Below are 22,182 nucleotides of genomic sequence, written 5' to 3' on the forward strand. Positions count from 1 at the left end.
TGCTTGTGTAAATGAAGAAACGCAGAATCATCACAGACTTATAAGCAAACCAGAGCTACATGATATGATGTAAATAGCTTCCACACACATAAATAGGTGAAAAATATGCCGTATGTGTATATGGATCTTTATTTAACAGATTTTAACACAAAGTACAGACATGCATGTTTGTTAGGTGTATAATGAACCTGTATCTTTTCCAGGTGTTTTGTGAGACTCGGAACCATAACCGTTTTTGTTTTGTTTGTACTGTAAGTACTTTGCCAGGTGCCTGGCACACATCACTAACCCAAGATTAAAATAGTAATAATGATAATTATTAATAATGACACAAAGAAAAGAAAGTCATGGTCACAAGCATTCTCAAATGGAGGGCTTTGAAGCAAGTCTCTATATTAAGTGCCTGATTTAACTAAAAAAATTCTGCAACAGATCTGAAAGTCAAATCAATCTTATACAAGAAGCTACCTGGAGTGAATCTTAGTCAGAAGATTCCAATGAGGAGCATAAAAATCTATTCTTTGGGACTTTCTGATTTAGAACAAGGGTGAGTTTCTCTAGGAATAAATCAGAACAAAAACACTTAATGGGATTTTCACGAGCACCCCTTCCTGGATCCTGATAAACATCCCTAATGAGCCTTAAATTATTCAACTCCACCACTAGAAGTCTTCCCAGTGAGTCTACTAACTCATTATGCAGGCACCCTGATTAAGTGTGACGACCACTGTGAAATATAGGGAGACCCTTCTGTCTTCAACCAAAGGAAACAGTCAGTGATGCCTCCAGAATGCACCTCATTTACCTGTGACCAATTCTCCATAGTTAAAAGCAGAAATGGGCCTTTCCTGGAGCTGGATACCACTACATGATAAAACACCTTCGAGGAACGCCAGGAGTCTGACGGGGCTGAGAGATCTCCGGGCAAACTCTATTCCTTAGCCACTGGGCACTGCCACTCAAAAATGACTTGTGCCGTAAAATACGTAGTCACTTAAAGGCATCTATAAAATCAAAAAATACAACAGCTATGCCGGCATTTCGTACCAAAGCCATACACCATATTTAATAGGGTCATTATCTGAATTGGATGATGCCACCATGTCATCCCGAGCTTGAATGTGGCAAAGATAGTTAATAAGTGGTAATAGATGCCTTTGCCCCTCAGCCAATAGGAAAAAACTCGGAATCATAATCTACAGGCAGGTTTCGGGCCTTCCAGCAGACTCCTCAGGAGGGGCCACAGGAGCTGGGCTGCACGGTTAAACACGAGTCTTCACACGTGAGCAACCTGCTAGAGTTTCAACCAGAGATTATAAGAAAGTAACTCTGAACTTCAGCTTTGCTTGATTTCTTTATCTAGATAACCACCCATATTCCACACAAAAATTGTTTTTTCAACAATTTCATAGTATGTTGTGTTGTTTTTTTTAGAGAGAAAGGAAGGGGGAGAGAGAGAGAGAAACACTGATGTGAGAGAGAGACATAGAGCAGTTGCCTCCCATACGTGCACCGACCAGGGACTGAACCAACAACCTGGGTATGTGTCCTGGCCAGAAATCAAACCCGCCACCGTTTGGTTGTACAGGCTGATGCTCCAACCAGCTGAGCCACACTGGCCTGGTCCATAGTATGTTTTTAAGAGCATCTGCTGCCTTACCCTCAATCATATTCAAAACATATTGTTCTAATTCATAGCATGCTTTTACTTTGTTCAAAATGTGTATTTACTTAAAAGTATAACTTATTCTAATTACAAAGGATAAAGAAATCCTGTAGCATTAGTTGGCACCATTGCTAGAGAAAAACCAGGATGTGAAAAGGTCAATTATAAAAAATATGTTGATATATATATCTAATGCTAGCTGTAAAAAAATACTAATTAAAAAGTCCAGCTAGAGGGGAGTAAGATACACACACTAAATTTAAGAAGGAGAGTATGGACTGAAATTTTAAAAACTTCTAAGGAGCGCATCTGAATAACTTCTCCCAAAGGCACTTAAATATTTTGCTTTTATAACTCAAGAAGACTAACGCTATTCTGTATCTTACAATCATTTTTAGTTAAGAAACTGATTTCTCACACATATCCTCTTATAATATGCTCTTGCTTTTTCTAGATTAGGTAGAATATTGCTCTAGGAGTCAGGTGACTTCAGCTCTGGCATTCTTGCTAATAATAACATACCTCATTCTAATTAATCACTTACTAAGTTCTAGACACCATCTAGGGTTACTGAAATGTAAAATCTTATTTGATATTAGGAATGTCCTATTATTATTCCCATTTTAAGTCCTATGGCTATTTCCATTTTATAGATGAGAAGATTGAGGCATTGAAAGATAGAGTGATTTTTCTCAAGACTCACACAATGAGTGACAGAGTTGGGATTTGAGTCTAGGATGTCTGACTTGAGTCCACATACTTAACTAGTACACTATAACTAACTAGCTAGCTGACCTTGATAAAGTCCTTTAGCTTCTCTAGAGGACTGGGGGATTTCCTATACCCCGAATGAGCTTGAAAATCCAATAACCCTATGAAAATACATTACATGTTCGATGACCCTGCATATTTTGTAATTTTGTTTTACCCACACATTCAAATGCTGTATTTCACAGCTGTTCACTCTGTTTTAGTCAATTATGTAGATGAGCCCACCCAGACAAGCAAACACGGGCCTCTCCCCAAGGAGGCCCACTTAATATTCCCCCTTCCAGCCTATTCTTGGTTGACCTCCACAGAGGCCTGCTGCTTGAATGAAAATCTCCGACACTCACGCATAATTGTTTGTAAAAGCTCTCGACAGGTCCTCCTATGGAGTCACATGCGCTACGATGCTCAACCTTGTAATCACCAAAAAAAGGAAGCTTGCCAGCAATCATGTGCCCATTGGCTAAATGGCGTGCTTCAGATTGCAGCTCTTTGTACTTTTCCGCAGCTGTCTGGCCTTCTGTGACTCTGCTTTTTTGGAATCTTATCCTCTGGGAAGATACTGTGACCGTTAAAGGGCTAGACAGCCTTCTGCTACAAATTCAGGTGGGCTTACGAGGGAAATTTCCTGAAAGAACGTGCTTGTGGAATCCAAGCAGAAGCATCTAACAAAATCTCACTGTAAGGATAATACATCCTACTCAGTCAAAAGTATTGATAGATATGCCATTCCGATCTAAGCCTTTATTATTATTCCCCAATCACCCCCGTTTACCAAAATGTCCCCTATTACATTCCCAGTGGTCCCATCTATGAATCCTGCGCTTATCTCAGGAATGAGAATATCCTGTCTTCTCTCTCAGTTGCGTCTTGGAGGGAGTCCGAGCCCCTGAGAAAAAAAGTAATCATTCTAGTTTTTGATTCATAACCTACAACAGAAATCTGACTTAGGTCATTATAAGATATTTTATTGAACCACGGTCACTTACCAAATAGAGAGACACAGACCCAGGACTCTGGTTATTTCAACGATGATTTTTTGTGTTCACAACTGAAAACAATGTTGTGCGAGATATTTTTTGTTGTTGCATTCATTAAAATATATTTAAAATACTTTATTCTGATTTGTGAACATCAGAGTCATACCATTTCAGAATAAGTTCATCAGTTTAATTGTAGCCGTGTAATATCTTTAAAGGTAAAAAAAAAAAAGAAAAAAAAGCTTACAGAAGTTGACTTAAAGCTAGCCAGTGACAGACTGAGGTCACAACCTCAGATGGGTCTATTGTCATTTCTTCCAAATCTCATCCAGTATTGTTTTAAAATATAAACTACACACGCTGGATGTCTTCCTCTGCCTCTCCAGCTCCACCCTCCGCCCTTCACCATCAAGCTCTGTAGCCCTAGAGACGAGGCTACAGGGTCTCCAAAAACTGCCTCTCTGGCTCTCTAGTCTGGGCCTGGATCTGGCCAGTGGGGAGCAGGTCCGGAGTCTGGGGGAGCAAGAAGAGTGAGATGGGGCTCTGTTCCCCAGGCTCCATCTGTGTGAACTAGTATCCAGGTTCCCCTGACCATTCCCTCCTCTGCCCCTCTAAGTCTAGGATGCCGGGGAGCGGATGGCAACCTTCTAATCCTCTCTGGGAGGGAAAAGGGGTGCTGTTCTGTCTCTTTGTAAACTGCCTTTTTATTACATCTTTCTCAAATTATCTCATTTTCAATATGCCATCTGTTCCCTGTTGGGCCCCTGGTGGGTAGAATATATTATAGAAATGTATTTAAAATCTGAGGTTTTCCTACTTAGGCTCTCAAAAAAAATCAGAGGCACTTCATCCCTGTGACCTTTGTCTTGGGATCCTAGAGGTGAGGGGTGAAGGCCCTCTCCCCCTTAAATAAGCTGCCTCCTCCCTCTGAGTTCAGTCTCAGGACATCATTCTCCACCTAAGGGGCCTCCTCCCTCCACCGCGGCTCCTCCGCTGTTGGCCACTGTCTCATCAGTTATATTTCCTTCATCATACTTGCCACTATCTGAAAATATCCTGTGCATACACTTGTTTATTTGTTATTTTCTGAACCCTTACTAGACTCAGGGTCTGTCGTAAATTAGGTTTATTCAGAAGTAGACCCTAAACGATGCTCGTTAGGGATCATCACTTGTTTAAAAAGGGGGGGGAGAAGCAGGATTAGAAAAGGGAAACGTCAATGCAGATGTCAGCCCAAAGACATCAATTCCCAGTGGCTATCAAAGTAGCCTACGTGGTAATGAAATGGCCTTTTTTTTTGTAAAGAATATGTTTTTACTGATGTTGAGAGAGAAGAAGGGAGAGGGAGAGAGAGAGAAACACTGGTCAGCTGCTTCCGTACACTGCCACTGGGGATCAAGTCCGAAACCCAGGCATGTGACCTGACAGAAAACTGAACCGGCAGCCTCTTGGTGCCCAGGACAGTGCTTGACCAACTGAGCCACAATGGCCACGGTGGAACTGAATGGCCCTTAAACCCCTCCCCTCCCTTCCCCGCCCCCCCACCATCCCTGAACAGCTGGCATCAGATGTCTCAGGGAAAGATATGCCCGATTAACTTTTTTTCTCTCTTGGGCTAGAACACTTGCCGCAGCTCGGTGGGAAACACCGATCCAGCCTCCAACATGCCCTCACACATGCTTTCCCTGTGTACATGCTTGCAACTGTGATAACACAACCAGGAAAGTAAAACAGGTTTTACTGTTGTTACTGATGCTGTTATTTTTTTTAAACACAAAAAATGAATTACTCAGAACTGCCTCCTGTCACCTGCTGGCAACTCAGCTTGTACTTCTGACTCCAACAAAATCCACAGACAATGCTGCTCAGTCCATTCCGCAGCTCTGACCTCTGATGGCAAACGACTTCCATCCAAATGGTATGAAGATTAATGAACAGAAACCAATGAATCAATCGGGGTTGCGAGAGCCTGTAGGGGGAGCTCTCACACCCCAGAGCTCATCATCAGTTACTCCAAAGAGGAAGGGATGTTTCCCACTCCCAAAGGCGAGCAGGAAGAGGGGGGATCTTCTCCTCGCCCAGCAACCACACAACCAATGAAAGACTGTTACTACCCTGCAAATTCCAAGTTTCTCCCAATGGGCCTTTTGTTTACAACAGCCCTTCTGGACATCCCCCTTCCACTATAAAAGGACCTTCCTCTCTGCCCTTGGAGTTGTGGGCGGTTCACCATTAGACTACAGGTCACAAGTTGCAATTCGTTATTGTTCCCAAATAAACCTACTGTGCTGGAGAACTATCTGGCCTTCTATTTAAGGTCAACAATTTTAAATACAATAGGCACCAAATTGTGGGACAATGCTTGCCACAATTAGAAACTATGAATTTGTATTAGAAATGCAAATTAAGCCATGATGGTTACTTAGCCTACCTAATCAGCAAAAATTGAAAGAAATTATAATATTCAGGACTCCAGATTCTGCAGGGGAACAGACCCTCTCACACATGCTGCTGGTGGAATTTTAAATTGGTGCAAACTTTTGAAGTAGTAATTTGGCAACATTAATCAAAACCCACCAAAGGTGCCAATCTTTGTTTCTAATATGCATTCTTAAGGTAGAAAAGATGATTAAATGATACACACAAATATCTTTCTGATGACTGGATTCCTTCCACCAGATCCCAACAATTACTGCTCTAACTAGAATCTCTCAGGTGACTTGGAACTCTTTTTGAAAGGAATGTATCCCATCTTTGGAAAGTTATAATTACCAGCAACTTTTTCTATATTAACAGAAGTTTCAATTTCTTTAATTGTAAATTATTAATTCATGTACTTGGCAGTATTTTGTCTAGGGAGTGTTTCTCTTACTTCATGATTCATTAGAGTTTTTTATGTTATTTTGTCATCACCAAAGCTATCAATCACTTACATTTTTGTTTCTTAAACTGCTTTATATCTAGACAATCCTTGTCCATCCTGACATGAGGTAAAGATTTCACTATATTTCTATCTGTTTCATGCTTTCAAATTTTATAGTAATTCATAAATCCACCTGGAGCTGTGTGACATACATACTGTGTATGCTGAGGACATACCCTACATTTTTCATGGAAACAATGGGCTACCACTTTTATTTTTTTGTCTAGCAAATTGATGTTTTTCTCTCAAATGCAGTAATTGATGAGAATATGAATGAATGGGGCATGCATAACTGCTGGTAAGAATATTAAACAGGTTCTACCTTGATAAAGGGTAATTTGGATAGCAGAACTTTTCACATATTGGCCAGTAGTTTTACTTTTCGGAGTTTTTTGGGGGAAATAATCAAAGAGGACACGGGGGCACATACAAGAATGTTCCTCCACATAAGACACGTAATAGCGAGCAGGGGCGAGCATGGTGTTTGGTAAACTAATGCACGTCTCCCAGATGCCCAGGCACAGACATCGAGAGGAGAGGCCTGGAGAGCAGCTGTCCCAGCCCAGGTCTTGATTCTGCCTCCTGCTGGGTGACCTTGAGCCAACAGATAAAGAAGAGCTGTTGCCCAGCCGGCACGGCTCAGTGGTTGAGCATCGACCTAGAATCCAGGTGACAGGGTTTGATTCCCGGTCAGGGCACATGCCCGGGTTGCGGGTTCGATCCCCAGTCGGGGGTGTGCAGGAGGCAGCCGATCAATGACTCTGTCATCATTGATGTTTCTATCTCTCTCTCCCTCTCCTTTCCTCTCTCTGAAATCAATAAAAAAAAGAGCTGTTTTAATGCACACTGACAATTATTTACTCAGAATTCTGTGGAAGCACTATCTTGAGAATCTCAGCAAAAGCAGTAAGACTAAGTTTGTTTTGACTCCTGGAAACTATTTCATTTCTTCAGAAACTTTTAGCTACTTGGGATGCAGTTCTGAAATGAGCTGGTGGCACACATGTGGGTCAGAGCCACTAAAAACTGAAATTTAGAGATGTCTGATTGAAACAAAAAATTCCAAGCTAGGTTAGAAAAACAACGTATTTGAAAAGTTCCCCCAAGAGCACATCTCTAATCCAGGGTTGTTTGAAAACACAAGAGGAAAAGATAAAAAACATTACCCTGTACTCAAATGATGACACACTGAGAAAGAAGCTTGGTTGACTAAGTAAAGAATTAAAGCAGAATAAAATGAATCATCATAATAAAAAAAAAACTGGGGCGCGTTTTAAATAAAGTTTTCAAAGAAACAGAAAAGGCTCGCATAAAGATCATAAACACATAGAAAAAGGCAATTTAAAATAACACTTTGCTTCCTTTTTTTTCTTAATCCCTTCACTTTTTTCACCTAGCCCCTCAACCCCCCTCCCCTCTGACAGCTGTCAGTCTCTTTTCTATCTCTAGGAGTCTGTTTCTATTTTGTTTGTTAGTTTATTTTGTGTATTAGATTCCACAGGTAAGTGAGGTCATATGGTATTTGTCTTTCTCTGACTGGCTTATTTCACTTAGCATAATGCTCTCCAGGATAGGAGACTTGACTTGGGGTGGTGAACAAACAATACAATATACAGACAATGTATTGTAGAATTTTACACCTGAAAATTTATATAACTTTATTAACCAATGTCACCCCAATAAATTCAATAAAAAAGTAAATAAAATAAAGGTCACTAAAATATTCTTATAGCATATCACAAAAGACAAAAATGAAAATAAGCCTGCCTGATTCCTGGATGAAAAGTGAAAATTGATAACAGAAGCTATAAGAAGGGGAAAGGTGTGTCTCACTGTTTTTATATGAATAGTTTCATTTTATCCAAGTTGGGGGATGGGAGCAGGGCTGGGAGATGGGGGCAGGGCAGGGAGGTGGGGGCAGGGCAGGGAGGTGGGGGCAGGGCTGGGAGGTGGGGGCAGGGCTGGGAGGTGGGGGCAGGGCAGGGAGGTGGGGGCAGGGCTGGGAGAATGAGAGGATGGACAACAGGGTTAAAGAAGGGCGACACTGTAAGTAGTTTCCCCAGCTGGCCATCCTGTTCTCTTTCTCTTTCTCACTGTCCCTTTCTCTCTGTTTCTCTCCCTAGAAAATAAAATATGGCAAAATGTCTTCATAATTCAGTAAAATGCTATTGAGTATGAAACCGAACTGACTGCTTAACAGACGGCCGGCTGAGCTCTGCTGCTCTGGCTGGAGGCGCGGGCAGAGGGGATGTAGAAAGCGCCTCTGTTAATACACGGAGGGCGCCCGGGAGTGAGGACGGCCGGTCACATTCTCTGCTACGGCCCAGGCAGGCTACTGCCATGGATTCTCCCGGGGAGGGCAAGGAGGGTTTCGGTTAAACAGAAAGATGACGCGCTGCCAGGAAGGCTGTGGAGTAATGCTAGGCTCCGGGAGATGGGAGATGGCCCTTTCTGGAGAGGGCGTGAACTGGCCCAGCTGTCAGCGTGACAAGGCAGGGGCCCCGCGGCACAGGGACGGTGTCAGCGCCAGGCCGTCCTTTCTGGTTCCCTAAAGCAGCCTCTGTCTTTAATTCTCAGTCACTAAAGCAAAGGCCTAAATCCTTTGCAGCCACAGGCCGCCTTTGCAAATTTGGCTGGTAATGGCTTTTAGCTTAATAAAACACACAATAACGCGAGCACTTGCTAAATGTAATTAAGTAACCAAAGTGGTGTAATACCGCCTATAAACATTAAGGCATTTCAAGGCATGCTTAATGACAACAAGCTCTGGGTAAAGATATATTTCTGTCAGGTAATTATTAACAAAACCATTAATAAAGGCTATCCTCCGAGCACTGGGATGCAGCATTACCTGCTGGTTATAATTTTCACACTCAAAGTTCCCATTAGCTAAGGCATTCGTGGTGGTGGAACACTGTAATGTTGCTAATGAGTAATTGCTTCTACAGCAATTATTTTTAAGTGATTGAGATGTATTGTATCACTGGGGCACATCTGATTCTCTCTTTGGTTTTTCAATAGTCTCCTGTCTTCCCAACTCCTATTCCCACCGGAAAGCATATTCAACTGCCTTTTCCTGACAGGACAAAAAATAAGACTAATAATTACCAAATGTATGCTGCCCAAGAGAGAAATACAGTGCAACAAACTAATGTGCTAATTCTTAAACTACCACTAGCATGTTAAAGAGAATATACGATATTTGAGTTGGGTACTATATCAATTTAAAAACTTAAAATTTGCAAGTTTATTGTAACCTGGTCAGTGACTTGTAATTATAATATACATGACAATACAGGAGTTGACCAATATTAATCTATCTGAGTGCCTATATTCTGTATGGCGCTTGCTAAGCCCTGGAGAGTATATTTCATAAAAGTATTAAGATGTGGTCTTGGATCTTAAGAGCCTTAAAGGCAAAGCCGAGACACAAGATGAACTGATCTAAGAAGCCATCAGCATTGTAACCTTGAGCCTCAATAATAACAGCATGACAATAAGGGCATTTACCTCTTAGCATGGATGTAAACACTGGAACAATACATAAACACTGTTTAGCATGGAACAGGCGTTCCTACAAACTTTAGCTATGAGTATGAAATAATTACTTTTATTATTAGGCATATGTGTTAAATATGAATAATTTGTGTCATAAGAACTCCAAACAGGAACATGACTGGAAGCTGAGCAGTTACTGCACAGAAAAGAGCTCTGAGCCAGGGGACGGAGTTGCGACAGGCTTTGCCAGGACTGTAGCTGGGAGGGTTTTCCGGTCAGCGTGGCTCAGTGCGAGCACATGCCCGGAGCCAGGGCTCGTGGGTAAAGTGGACAGGGCACTGGGAGTGGTGAGCGAGTTTGTCGAGGTTTACACCTGGTGAAAGGCTGGATGAAAGCAAGCAGCAGCTCACCTTAAGTTCCAAGCAAACTAATTTATACTTTAATCCACTGAAAATTGCAGAGGGTGATATAATATGAAAAACATGCTGACATTAAAAGGTACTTAAATCTGATTGAGGAGCCCCAAACTCAGATGCCTAGAGAGTAAAGTTTAAGTCTTCTCTAGTATATGGAGTAGCCTCATCAGAACAGCAGGGAATGGTGGGGACTGGTGAATTAGGGGAAGCATGCCCTTTCTGAATGAGGCATCAATTTCTCAGCTTAGCTCATTGTTGCCACGTGGGAAATAAAATGCTGTGCTTCTGATGTTTGGATTTAAAAAAAAAAGATAATTAGAAAATCTACATTTTAAAATGAAATATCCTAATTTTTTATCTTTATTTTTTATCTTTTTAATTAAATTTATTGGGGTTACACTGGTTAATGGGATCATATAGATTTCAAGTGTCCATTTCTATGATACATGATCTGTATACTGTGTGCCCAGAACCCAAGTCAAATAATCTTCCATCACAAGGTGGGGCCAGAGTAGGTTTCCAGTCATTTGTATGGGAAATAATACAACAATTAATAAATAAAAATACAAGAATAAACTGTTTCATGTACTCACAACTGTAAGCCTACTTTTGCCCCACATTGTATTTATTTTCCTAAATGCTTAAATAAATGTATTATTCATCTATTTGTCAGTACTTTATGAAAAAAGGTTATTATTTCCTAGACAAGGTTATAGATTTCCTAAGAACTTATGCTAAATCTCTAAATGCTTCATATGTATTTATTATGATTTATTACTGAACTGTCTCAACCATCTTTTCCTATATGTTAAAATGCAGCATGATATTTTAAAATAAAGATTCCCAATGCAAAAATTTACTAAATATTAGGGAAATATATTGTGGATTTAGGCAGGAAGTACACCCAGATTTCCTTTTGAAATAAAAAAACATTAATATACCATAAAAATGCTCCTGTATATTATCAACTGATTCTTTCTTTGTAACCAACATATCTGAAGACTTTTCAGTATAATGATAAATGCTATTAGTCAAGTTCTAACAACTCAAAGATTTAAATTTATTCTGAGTCATAAAATGACTGAGCAAACGCAATGCACATTTGATCATACACTCCCGATTAAAATTCTCAAGACCAAATTCCCAAATCTTACCAAAAAACACTTCCTCCCTTTCCAACGCACTTCACTTCTCATAGCTCCCCCGCCACAGTCCGAGCTCCAGCCACCCTGAAGTTCGTCTGCCTACCTTTCCCCAATGCTGTTCCCTGTACCTGAACCCCCTTCCCTCTGTTCCTCCCCACATTCTATTTCACCTGGTCAACTACATCTTCACTCAGGTCTCAGGTTACAGGCTCCTGTCCCCTACACACACACACACACACCCCAAGCTGATTACTTGGAAACTTATTTTTTTTACACTTCTTCATCTGATAGAAACTAGGTGCTTGAGGTAGCTATATACCCTGAAGGCAGCTACGATATTATAACCAATTTACAAAGGAGGCGAGAGTGGCCCAGTGAAATCGAATGACTTTGGATTTGAGGCAGGAATTTAAATTCATGATTTTTTTTTTTCTATACCAGAGCATCTACACCTAAGAAAGCATATCATTCACACCAGCTGTGTGACTGTAGGCATGTAGCTTGAACTTTCTGAGGTTCACTTTCCTCTAGCAGAAAAATTCCTACCTCTTTGAGTTAAAGCATAAAAGCATTTAGTATAGTATGTCTGGCACAAACTAACTACTCAATAAATGTGAGTTAAAATGAATGCTTGAAGGAGCAAAGGAATGAATGGAAAAAGGAAACATGAAAATAAATAAAATATCATGAGCGAAAAAGTATATGCTTTGTAGCAACTTGGCAAAGTATTTGCAGTGATACATCCAGCCCTGTGCAGAATCTTCTACAACCAGAACACTGAGGCAGGCATTTAGCTGGCCAGTGGCCACTTGGAAAGCTATCCACTGTGGGGAATGTTAACTAACAGTACTGGAGATCTCCCGTCAGCAGACAGACCAAACGGTGTGTGCCCATTCCCAGTGCTGAGCCATCTGCCTGCCCCACACGCAGGGATCACCATCCTGGGGACCCTTGGAATCCATGGGTGGCAGCCACTCGGTGACCATTACCTGGGTGGAGGGCAAAGAATTCCCAGCCCCTGGCACTCACTGCTCGACCCTGTCATCACGGTCCCTTCTCATTCCTCTCTTCTTTTGATCTTGGAGTCCCCCTCCAGCCCTGTGACATGTTTCCCATCTGTTCATGCAGATGGTGTTCTCAAGAGAAGTCAAGAGTCTGGTGTCCCCAAACCCTCTCGATTCAGTCGGTTCTTTCCCACAGAGCAGTGGGGAAAATAAAGGAGGAACTGCGGGTCATGTTTTAAAGCACAGACAGGTCATGGTGCATGTAAGGAAAACATCCATGCTCGGTGCCTGGCTTGAAGGAGAAAGCTGTGGACACAGGTAAGGCCTGGCCCTGACGTTCTCCTGAACAAAACCGCGTCTGCAGTAGCTGGCAGCACCCGGAGCCCGGAGTCCAGCCCCCCTTCCCCCACCTGCTCCTGATCTTAGCAGGCAGCTGCTAAGGCAACGGCCTCTGTGCGTCTTACAGTCTTTTCTCTCCATCCTACAGGAACTAAAGGCGTCAAGGGCAAAGTAGCCTTTTGAAATTAAAGAAGGTTGTCACTTAATGACAGTAACTTGATTTTACACATTTTTAAAATATTGCAAAAGAGGAAATTGAGCCAAGCATCCCACTTATGGTGGAAAAACAGCAGCCTGAGCAGCAATCGAAAAGAGCAAAATCACAAAGGGAAAGTGACCCAGGAATATAGCCTCTTCCTGGTCTAAGATGCCTTAGAGCTTTGCAATAAAATAAACACAAAAACTAAAACCTATCTAGTGGTGACAGACTAAATTCCGCCTTCTAGGTGAGTTCAGAATCTTAAATTTCCTCAAACTGAAATGGCTGATCATCTATATCATTTGGAACGTGGCCTCTCAGAGTAAAATACTGTTTTTCTCATGCCCAGAATTTAGACGTTCACTTTCATCACTGTGTTTATTTTCCCCTCTGTTCTTTCCATGCATAGCCCTGCCCAGCCCCTGGCCACCCATGTAGGGGACATACTATTTCCTCCTTGAAAGTAACTCCACCTACAATCAAATAAAAACAGACCTATGGCTGGTCTCATCTGCTCGTGAGAGGACGATGACCGAGTGCCTGGAGACTGAGCAAATGGACAAGGCTCCACGAATTCACCCTCAGTGAGTAACATTAGTGCAGCAGTGAGATATTCAATCCAGTCGCGTAAATTAGCTAAGAAAGAACCAGTTGGGGCGGGGGCAGTGTTTCTCATTACCACACTATGAGCCTCTTTTACATGGACATGAGACTGACTGTTTAGTTCCTTATATCTCACTCCCCAAGGGAAAAATCAGCCCATGGTTCCAGCCAAATGGGGAAAAATCCTGTTCTGAGCAGATGTAAGTGCTTCTTTCCCTACACAGTAGTCAACCTCTACTCCTCCCACTGCCTGCCTTGTCTCCTATCACATACACACAGAAGACACACGTGTGTGCATGTATGTGATCGCACACACACTCAAGCACAGACAGGAATGAGTAACATGAGACATGCTCAATGCTAAGCAAAGAATGCATGAGACATGAGAAGCCATACACATTTTTAGTCATAAAGCATTTGATTATCATGAATAAAAGAGAGCATCCCCCTTCAACTCACAGGTGATACGCTTTCTGAGGCGTGCGTCTGAGAAGCACTGGCTCTTATTAGGAAGCATTTAATCATGGACTCATTCTGGGGCAGAAGGCTAATATGGGTCACCTAATTCCACCTGGACACGGTTCTCTGCACCTTCACATCTCTGACTTTAAAAATACCACACTGATTGCAAGTGATAAGGCAACGTAAGAAAACACTGTGTCTGGCTTAGTGACTCTGAACCCCTTACCCCACACAGAGCAACAAGAGCTGCTCACTCGGTGCTTGTCTGGATGGATCAATGCGTAAGGGATGAAGGTTCAGCAATTCATTTTGCTACAATGGCCCTGTTTCATTAAATGTAAATTAGAGCTATTAGTAAGTTCTCAAGCTTCCCTTTGGAACACTACACAGACATTCCTAATATTACATATATTGAATATATACCTAATAAATAACTGCATTAAGCGATTAGGCTAATGAAAATTCGAGTATGTCTATGTCTACTCTGCCACCTCCCAGTCCTGCACTGGGTCACTTCTCTGCGTTTAGACCTGTTAAAACACAAAGGGCACCGGCTTTGGAATCAGAGTTGGATTCTGTTTCCCAGCTTTGACACTTGTAGTCGAGCTGCTTTGAATAAGTTAGTGAATTTGTTTAAGCCTCAGTTTCCTCTTTAAAAATGGAATGATATGAGTATCTACCAGGTGGGATTGTTTGCAGATTAGAAGCTACAATGTACACACAGTACCTGACGCACAGCACGTACCCCACTGATTCTATTATAATTATCTTAGTAACTACAGTAATAAGTAATAACCATAACCACAATAGTGATTATTTATTTATTACCTACTGTACATGGGTCACAATTTTCAACTCTGACCACATTTTTTTTTTTTTTTAATGATATTAGTATTTTTAATCCAGTCGTTAGGTTAACTTTTTCAAAATTCAAGAAGCTTATAAGAACAAATTTCAAAACTCGGTTTTTGTCTACCATCCTATCCAACTTCTCTTCATCTCTCTATTGCATATACTCTTTCACCATTAACCTCCAAGCTTTGAGTGTCAAGTTTTGCATGTTGTATTTGTCTTTGTGTCAACTTAGTATGGTGTCGATGCATAATAAGAATTTACCACCACAAAATAGTATCCATGCTAATCATGATGGGAAACAGCAGAAGGGGTCAAAGTTAGATACATGCAGCAGTCTTAATAATAGCAACTCATCTTTACAAACAAAGTGCTATGTGCCGAGCATTTTACTAAACGCTTTACGAATATCCCTTCATTTACCCCCTGCCTCAGGAATCCTACAAGGTAGGTACCATGAAGCCCCGTGTTCCTGAAGAGGGAGCTGAAGCTCAGGAGGGTAGAGCGAAGCTAGTTGGTGATGGAGACAGGCCCTGAACCCCGGCCGCCAGATTCCACACCCATGCCCCTGACGCTGCTCTGCCGCGACGCCAGGGCGTCTCTGTTCCGTGGCCTCGCCATGCAGTTACCTAAAATGCACAGATGCCTCCCAGGACTCTGACGCCTGAAGCAGCTCTGGCCTTTAGCCTAGTGTTTGCAGTACTTTCCCCAAGCTGTCAGCTTGGTACAGTGGGTAAAACATACAGTCCTAATTACTGTCTCTTTTATGGCTACTGGGAACAATTCAGCATGGAATTAGTATCTTCCGCCAAGGACTTGGGGCCTCTGAGCATCCTGTTGCCTTTGAGTCTGTCCATAGGTGTGCAGAGAAGCAAACAGCTTGAGTTTCACTACATGGCGCATGTGACTTGAGTCACTAACCCATTACATTGGTCTGGTCTCCGAAGGGAAGGCTGCTTTACTTGTTACCCCCAGAACAGAGAGGCGAGGGCTGCCTAGAAGTCCCCCCTTGCCACCCATCTAGCAAATCACGTAATTAAAGCTTCTGCTGAAAGTTTAAAAAATTGGGGAAAGTGATTCCCACAGCTTGGTAATAGAAAATAGAGGTTTTCTTCAGTATATTCTGGGATCTTCCCCAATAGTCTGGCAGATGAAGGTGCTTTTCCAGTTGTGTGAAAGTTCGAGGCTAACAGCTCCGGACTCCCTGCTTTCCCTCCCAGGGTGGGGGTGCTGGTGCTGGGGTCAGGGCCAAGGCTGTCACACGGCGTCTGTAAATCTGTGACATGAAAGTGTGTCCGCTACTCGGTGGCTACTCCCTGGCTTATGAAGTCGGGAGTGAACGGACTTCTTTAACCCAGCAGAGAAGCCTGTGGGTTCACTCCCAGTTTCACTGGGAGTGTTCGAGTCCCACCCCTGACAACGATGTTGTGTGGAGATACACTCACCGGCCTGTGGGTGGTGTGTCCTCAGTGGGTTTCAGTGCTGATTCCCTATGTGGACAAGGCCCGATTCCATGTAGACACCCCTGCACCCATTCTTTGGGCCTGCAATGTAAGACCCGCATCTTTACTGGGGTACAGCTGGTTTCTTCCCTGGTTGGAGCTTCACCCTGCGCACCGAAAGGTGGCAGGCTGTGTTTCCAGTCAGGGCACACCCCCCGGTTGCGGGTTCGATCACCGGTTGGAGCTCCTGTGGGAGGCAACCTATGTTTCTCTCTCTCCCTTCCTTTCTCTAAAATCAATTTTTAAAAAGGAGATAAACTTGAAGATGTCAGAAATTATTCCTAAATGCATTTATTTTAATCTAAATAATTTTATCTTATGGGTAAAAATTTGTCTTTGAAAAATTGCTGAAAGCTCTTTAAAGAGGTTGTATCCTATGAAGCTGTATTAGGTGCGTCTTTCCCACGGCAGGGAGGTACATGACGGTGATTTTTCCTGCCTAGAACAGCTGAGGAAATCTGGAGAACAGGGTCCTACATTCTGGCCAGGGCGACTGATAGTCTTAAAAAAAATCTGTTTTCTGTTTGACAAAATACATTCCGTCAAAATCTCTATGAAAATGAATTAAACCGATTAGGAAATCGGAGGTAAAAAGGGATGTTAATGTTTGATAGACTACATTTCAGGTGGAACTGGTACTCAGTTATTCGCCTGCCTAACATCCTGCGGTAAAGCTTCAGGAGCAGCGGAGGGAGATACAATTAATAAACCCTGCCTGTCTAAATTCATTACAGGCGAACGGTATCCTTTGCCATTTCCCCAATGACAGGACACACATAGCGGGAGGCGGCTGAACTGCCTTCTGCTTCCTGCTGGATCTCCCTTTAAGAATGTGAGCCTTTAATCAGAAGTGACAAGTCTCTGATCTAATGCTATATGCGGGCGGTGTACGGACATAGGAAGTCAAGGGCTCCCCCCTCACGCCAAATGCCAAGAGCTATTTTTAGATGGGTCAGCTACGAGGGAAAGAGTAAGGAAGTCATTCCACCCATAAGAAACGTCCTGGTAAAATCAACATTGGTACCTCTCCTGGGCCATTTACGTAACCAGGGAGACTACAAATTACAACAGCACAAGTATAAGATTATCAATTGTGCCACGAAGAGCTTTGTGGCTAAAATATTACATAAATTTTAAATAGTAGTCCTGCATTTTATTGCAACAACCACAGATTGCATCTTATCTCAAAACCACAAACCATACCCTATATTAAATAAAAAATTATATTCCAAATATGTCTTATAATGGTTAAAGACTGATGAGAAGGGTCGTATTGACATGGCAAGCATATTTATAATGCATTTATTGTTAAAGAAAAAACATAAGATCACAAAATAGTACATATAATATTAATTCATTTTTACAGAAAGCTACCTATATACTTGTTTTTTTTCTACTAGGAAAAATGTCTGGAAGACTATGAAGCGCGGTATGGTTAGTGATTAAATCTGGGTGGTAGGATGAAGGGTAATTTTATTCATAACTTATTTGAATTTTCTAAATTTTCAATAGCAAATATGTATCATCTCATAATAAAAGTTTGGTTTAATTGTGTTGAAGAATTTTTAATAATGTGATAAAATGCTTATAATATTACTCACTTGGCATCAATAATATACAGTCCATTTGGGTTGAGATTCTAAGTTTTAATAAAAATATGCATTGTTATACTCATAAAAGATGCCAATGTGGACAATTCAGGCTTTCTTGTATACCTGAATGCCAGGATTTTGTTACTGCTTTCCTAATTAATAAGATTTTTTTCAAGGAGATAAATGCAATTGCTGAAGCACTGAAATATGTAAAGTGTTGCCAGATGCATAATGAAGTGAAAGTCCTAAAAATATTTATGCCATACATTAGCAAAATCATAGGAATACGGGATTTTGGGAGCTAGAATAAAATTTAGAACTGATTTAAATGAGTAACAACCATGGAATGCAGGTCTCCTGAATCTCTGTCCAAAGCAATTATTCATTAGCTTTTTGAAATCTAATAAATATCTCCTTTTTAAAGCCAATAATGGTCCGAATTATATCCATGTAACATTCTTTATAATGCCATGTGAATACCATATTAAACCTGATTTTTACCTGCTAGTACTTTTGCTGGGATTATTGACAAAAATCCTATATTTTTATGTCATTTTTCCTTAAAGCGTTCTGAAAATCATTTGACTGGACCAATTTTATTTTTAAAAAATACAGTTAATCTGTTTGAGATGCTTGCTTTACAAATTGCTAGGAGCTGTTCGGTCTAGTCAACTGAGAAGTCCTTTGTCACCAACTGTACAGCTGGGTTACTCCCAAGAAAATATTCTTCCCCATCTCCAGCCATATCTCCTGAAAGAAATCTCTATATAGGATCATAAAAGACAAGAGGTATTTGATTTTATGGTCAAACTGGCACAACTGAGCTATCAACCAGCCAAGAGCGAAGGTGAGACTCTACATTTAAGAGTTTCATTCTTCTTTAGCCACAAGCTATACATTTAAGTCTGAAAAAGGGCATCCCCAGAACTGGTAAAAATTATTTCTGTATCCTGTAGATCTTTAAAGCAGCTGAGAAAGTGGGTGAGCGATAAGACATGATAAGAACAGCAGAAAAGGCTTGGTGTAAGGGAAATCATACAAGGCCTGATGAAATGGAAGTAACTGAACACATGCCACAAACGAGGCACAGGCGTAAGGTCAGTCTCTTACTAGACTGTCAGCGACGGAGAATGGCTGGGCGGCAGGTGGGTGAACAGGAAGAGAGGCTGCACAGAGCCGAATGAGCCCTGGCAATGGGGACCTTAACAGAATTCCTTTTGTTTATTTACCTATCACAAAGGAACCTCCTGGAGTTGAGAAAGAAATATGTGGTCTGCATCCAATTTCCAGCCACAAACAAGTTATTCTAGTCAGTAGAAAATGGAAAGGGACATCTGCAAATTTTCTGAAAAACTTCATCGATTTCAAATTCAGAATTAACAATGCGACTGATAAAACAATCACAGTTCAGAGCCTTCTTTACCCAGAAGCCCTGATGTGCACGTCAGGTGTGTTCAGGAGCCTGCCTATCTTACCAACAGCCCTCGTTGGAAGTGGGGATGGGAGAGTGAAGAAGGTTCCTGCTGTCGTAAGTCTGAGTTACAGCTATTATGCCCAGTTCATCTTAATGATAAGAATGAACAGTCATCATTGTTTTTTGTTTTTTTTTGTCTGATTATTGGCTTAACCATATAAAGAATTCCTATTTATCATCTATATCGATCTTTTCCTTTCCCTCTCAATTCCAAAGACATTGTGATTGTTGATTTCCCATCCATTCAACTTGGCTTCGGTGCATTCAGAATTTATTGACAGAGTTTATTTAGAGCGCGGGTAAAGACTTAAATGAGCCATTTATAAATTTCCAATCCATCTCTCTGCCTTCAGTGGCTAACAGGATACAAACATGTTCTCTCTCTGCCTCACACTCTCCCTCCCTTCCTAACAGTCAAAGGTCATTTTCTCTACAAATGTGATAAACTAAGAAGCTGGTGTATAGGATCTAAGACAATGCACCCAATCGGGCCTGCTGAATATAGTAGGTAATAAAAATGAGATATTCCAGGTAAGAAAAGTGTGTGAGAGTCATCCTGGCGTGCTGGTTAAGAACTCCGGCTCTGAACTTGGAAGCATTCAAACGCCATCCTCACAGTTTACTTTCTTTGTGATCCTAGCAAGTTGCGTCAGCCTCGGTTTCTCCATTTGAAATAAAGATTACAACAGTTTCTAACTTATGAGGTTGTTGTAAGGATTAACTAACTATATTAATGCATGGAAAGTACTGAGCTGACCTCGTAACAATTGTTCACTAGGTAATACTATCATTATTACTGTAAAGTAATTATATATTTATGTAAAACAGAACAGATCAGAGACAACGGAACATTTTTGTAATTTAGAGTTTCTTCCCCTATAATGTAGAGGAATTCTTTATATTGTAATGTTTTCAGAGTAAGATATCTTTTTCTTTCCTTTTTTTTTTTTAATACTCACCCTGGGATGTGTTTTTATTGATTTCAGAAAGAAAGCAGGGAGGGGAGGGAGGGAGGGAAACACCGATGGGGCTGCCTCCTGTGCACAGCCTGACCAGGGATCGAACCCGCCACCTTTTGGCTCCAACCAACTGAGCCACCCGGCCAGGACTTTCTTCATTTTTTTAAAGAAACTATTTCTTCTAATACAAAACAAACTTTAAAGGAAGAAACTGCCCTATTTTACCGTTTTCCCCCAACCAAACAGCAGGTCCTCACCATTCTTTTCTGTCTAAAGGCGCAGTTAGCACGTAAGTTCGCGAATAATAACCTAAGAGCATGACTTGACCTGCGGGCCTGACTCCTCTCTGAGGGTGAGACGACTCGAGACGCCCGCCTGTCGTCGGGGAGCAGCCGGGCTCGCGCACCTGCCCCGCTCAAACTCGCGCTCGGCGTTGGCGTCGCTCTTTCCATTTCGCGGAAACTCCGGGTCTCGGCTGTCTCAGCGCCGCTCATCCCTGCTCCCTAAGGAAGGCAGCCTTGGGACCAGCAGCTGAGACAAGTCAGAGGGACACGCGGAGGCTTCGCTGGGGCCCAGGCCCTCCGGAAGCCTCCCGCCCTGAGCTGCCCCCCGGCCGCGCCACCTAACTGCTTATCAGGACCCCTGACGGAGGGGTACGGAAACAGCACAACAGCTTCCCCTCCCAGACAAAGCGACAGCTATCTTGTTCGGGACAAGTGCCCTTCTGCAATGCGCACCACACACCTGAGGCCGTAGAGGACGGTGCCGTCGGGGTGCAGGCGGATCATGCGGTTTTTGACGGTCACCCCGTGCACAAACGACTTCTTGTCGTTCAGGAAGTAGGTGTCGGGCACCCACAGCTGGTCTGCTACTCGATTGTCCAGAGTTAAGTTTAAAGGTATGACATTATAGGACAGCCTCTTGTCTCTCCAGGCTTGTTGAAAATACATTGTCAACGTATAATCCTGTGAAAGTAAGCAGAAAAAAAATGGTTATTTTGTACCCAAATGGACTTCGGAGAAAGGCAAACAGTTCCGTATTCATAAGAGAATATATACAGCCATACACTATACACACATGCTATTCACACATAGGCAACTATTTATGCACTAAACCCATTCTTACTGAGCACCTACTATGTGCCAGGCACCGTGGTAGGGACTGTAAATGCAAAAGTGCAGAGAGCATATCCTCATGAAATTTATTACATATTACCCAGGAAGAAAAGTGGTGAGTAATCATTACTTTGTAAATTAATTAGTCTTTCCCAAAGTTGGGTACACAGGGTTGCTTTAGGTGAGGCAAAACAACTGTAAAAAGTGGATAATTAATGACAGTAGTAACAGTGAGTTGTTCGATGAAAATCCTAACTGGTCTTATGAAGATGAGTTTTCCAGGAGAGGAGACATTTACGCTGAAACTTCGGTAGCTTCCCAGATATACACAGTACTACCTCAATCAGTATTTCGTGAGAACTTTAATCCCAGGATTATGAATCAGCTGGCTGGGCTCTTTGCTTTTGAGAAAGTGAGTTGTTACAAAGGGATCACTGGCCTCGGAATCTCAGGGCCGGCATTTCTCAACTGTGTCTAGAATGGAAATTATTCCATTTCTTTTTACTTCAGTTCCATTAACTATAAATGGGGCTTTTAATACATGCCTGATGGAACCAGGAGATTATTATGACAATTACATGTATAACTCAAATGGAATGTGTAAACTACAAAAGTTATATATTATGAATAAAGCATTTACATATATATTGTGACATGCTTTATCCATTAGAAGCCTATGGGTCCA

General features: G+C 41.8%; 1 protein-coding gene across 2 annotated transcripts in view; it reads right to left on the minus strand.

Annotated features, from left to right (window-relative positions):
• Positions 1-22,182, minus strand: part of GABRB2 (gamma-aminobutyric acid type A receptor subunit beta2) — a 175,985-nt gene that overhangs the window by 91,784 nt on the left and 62,019 nt on the right. For both annotated transcript variants that reach the window (XM_016214008.2, XM_016214007.2), the window contains exon 4: positions 21,127-21,347. In XM_016214008.2, the coding sequence (XP_016069494.1) occupies positions 21,127-21,347 (221 nt within the window). The remainder of the gene's footprint in view (positions 1-21,126; positions 21,348-22,182) is intronic.

Source organism: Miniopterus natalensis, chromosome 4 (assembly GCF_054644295.1).
Source record: "Miniopterus natalensis isolate mMinNat1 chromosome 4, mMinNat1.hap1, whole genome shotgun sequence".
Classification (NCBI taxonomy): domain Eukaryota; kingdom Metazoa; phylum Chordata; class Mammalia; order Chiroptera; family Miniopteridae; genus Miniopterus; species Miniopterus natalensis.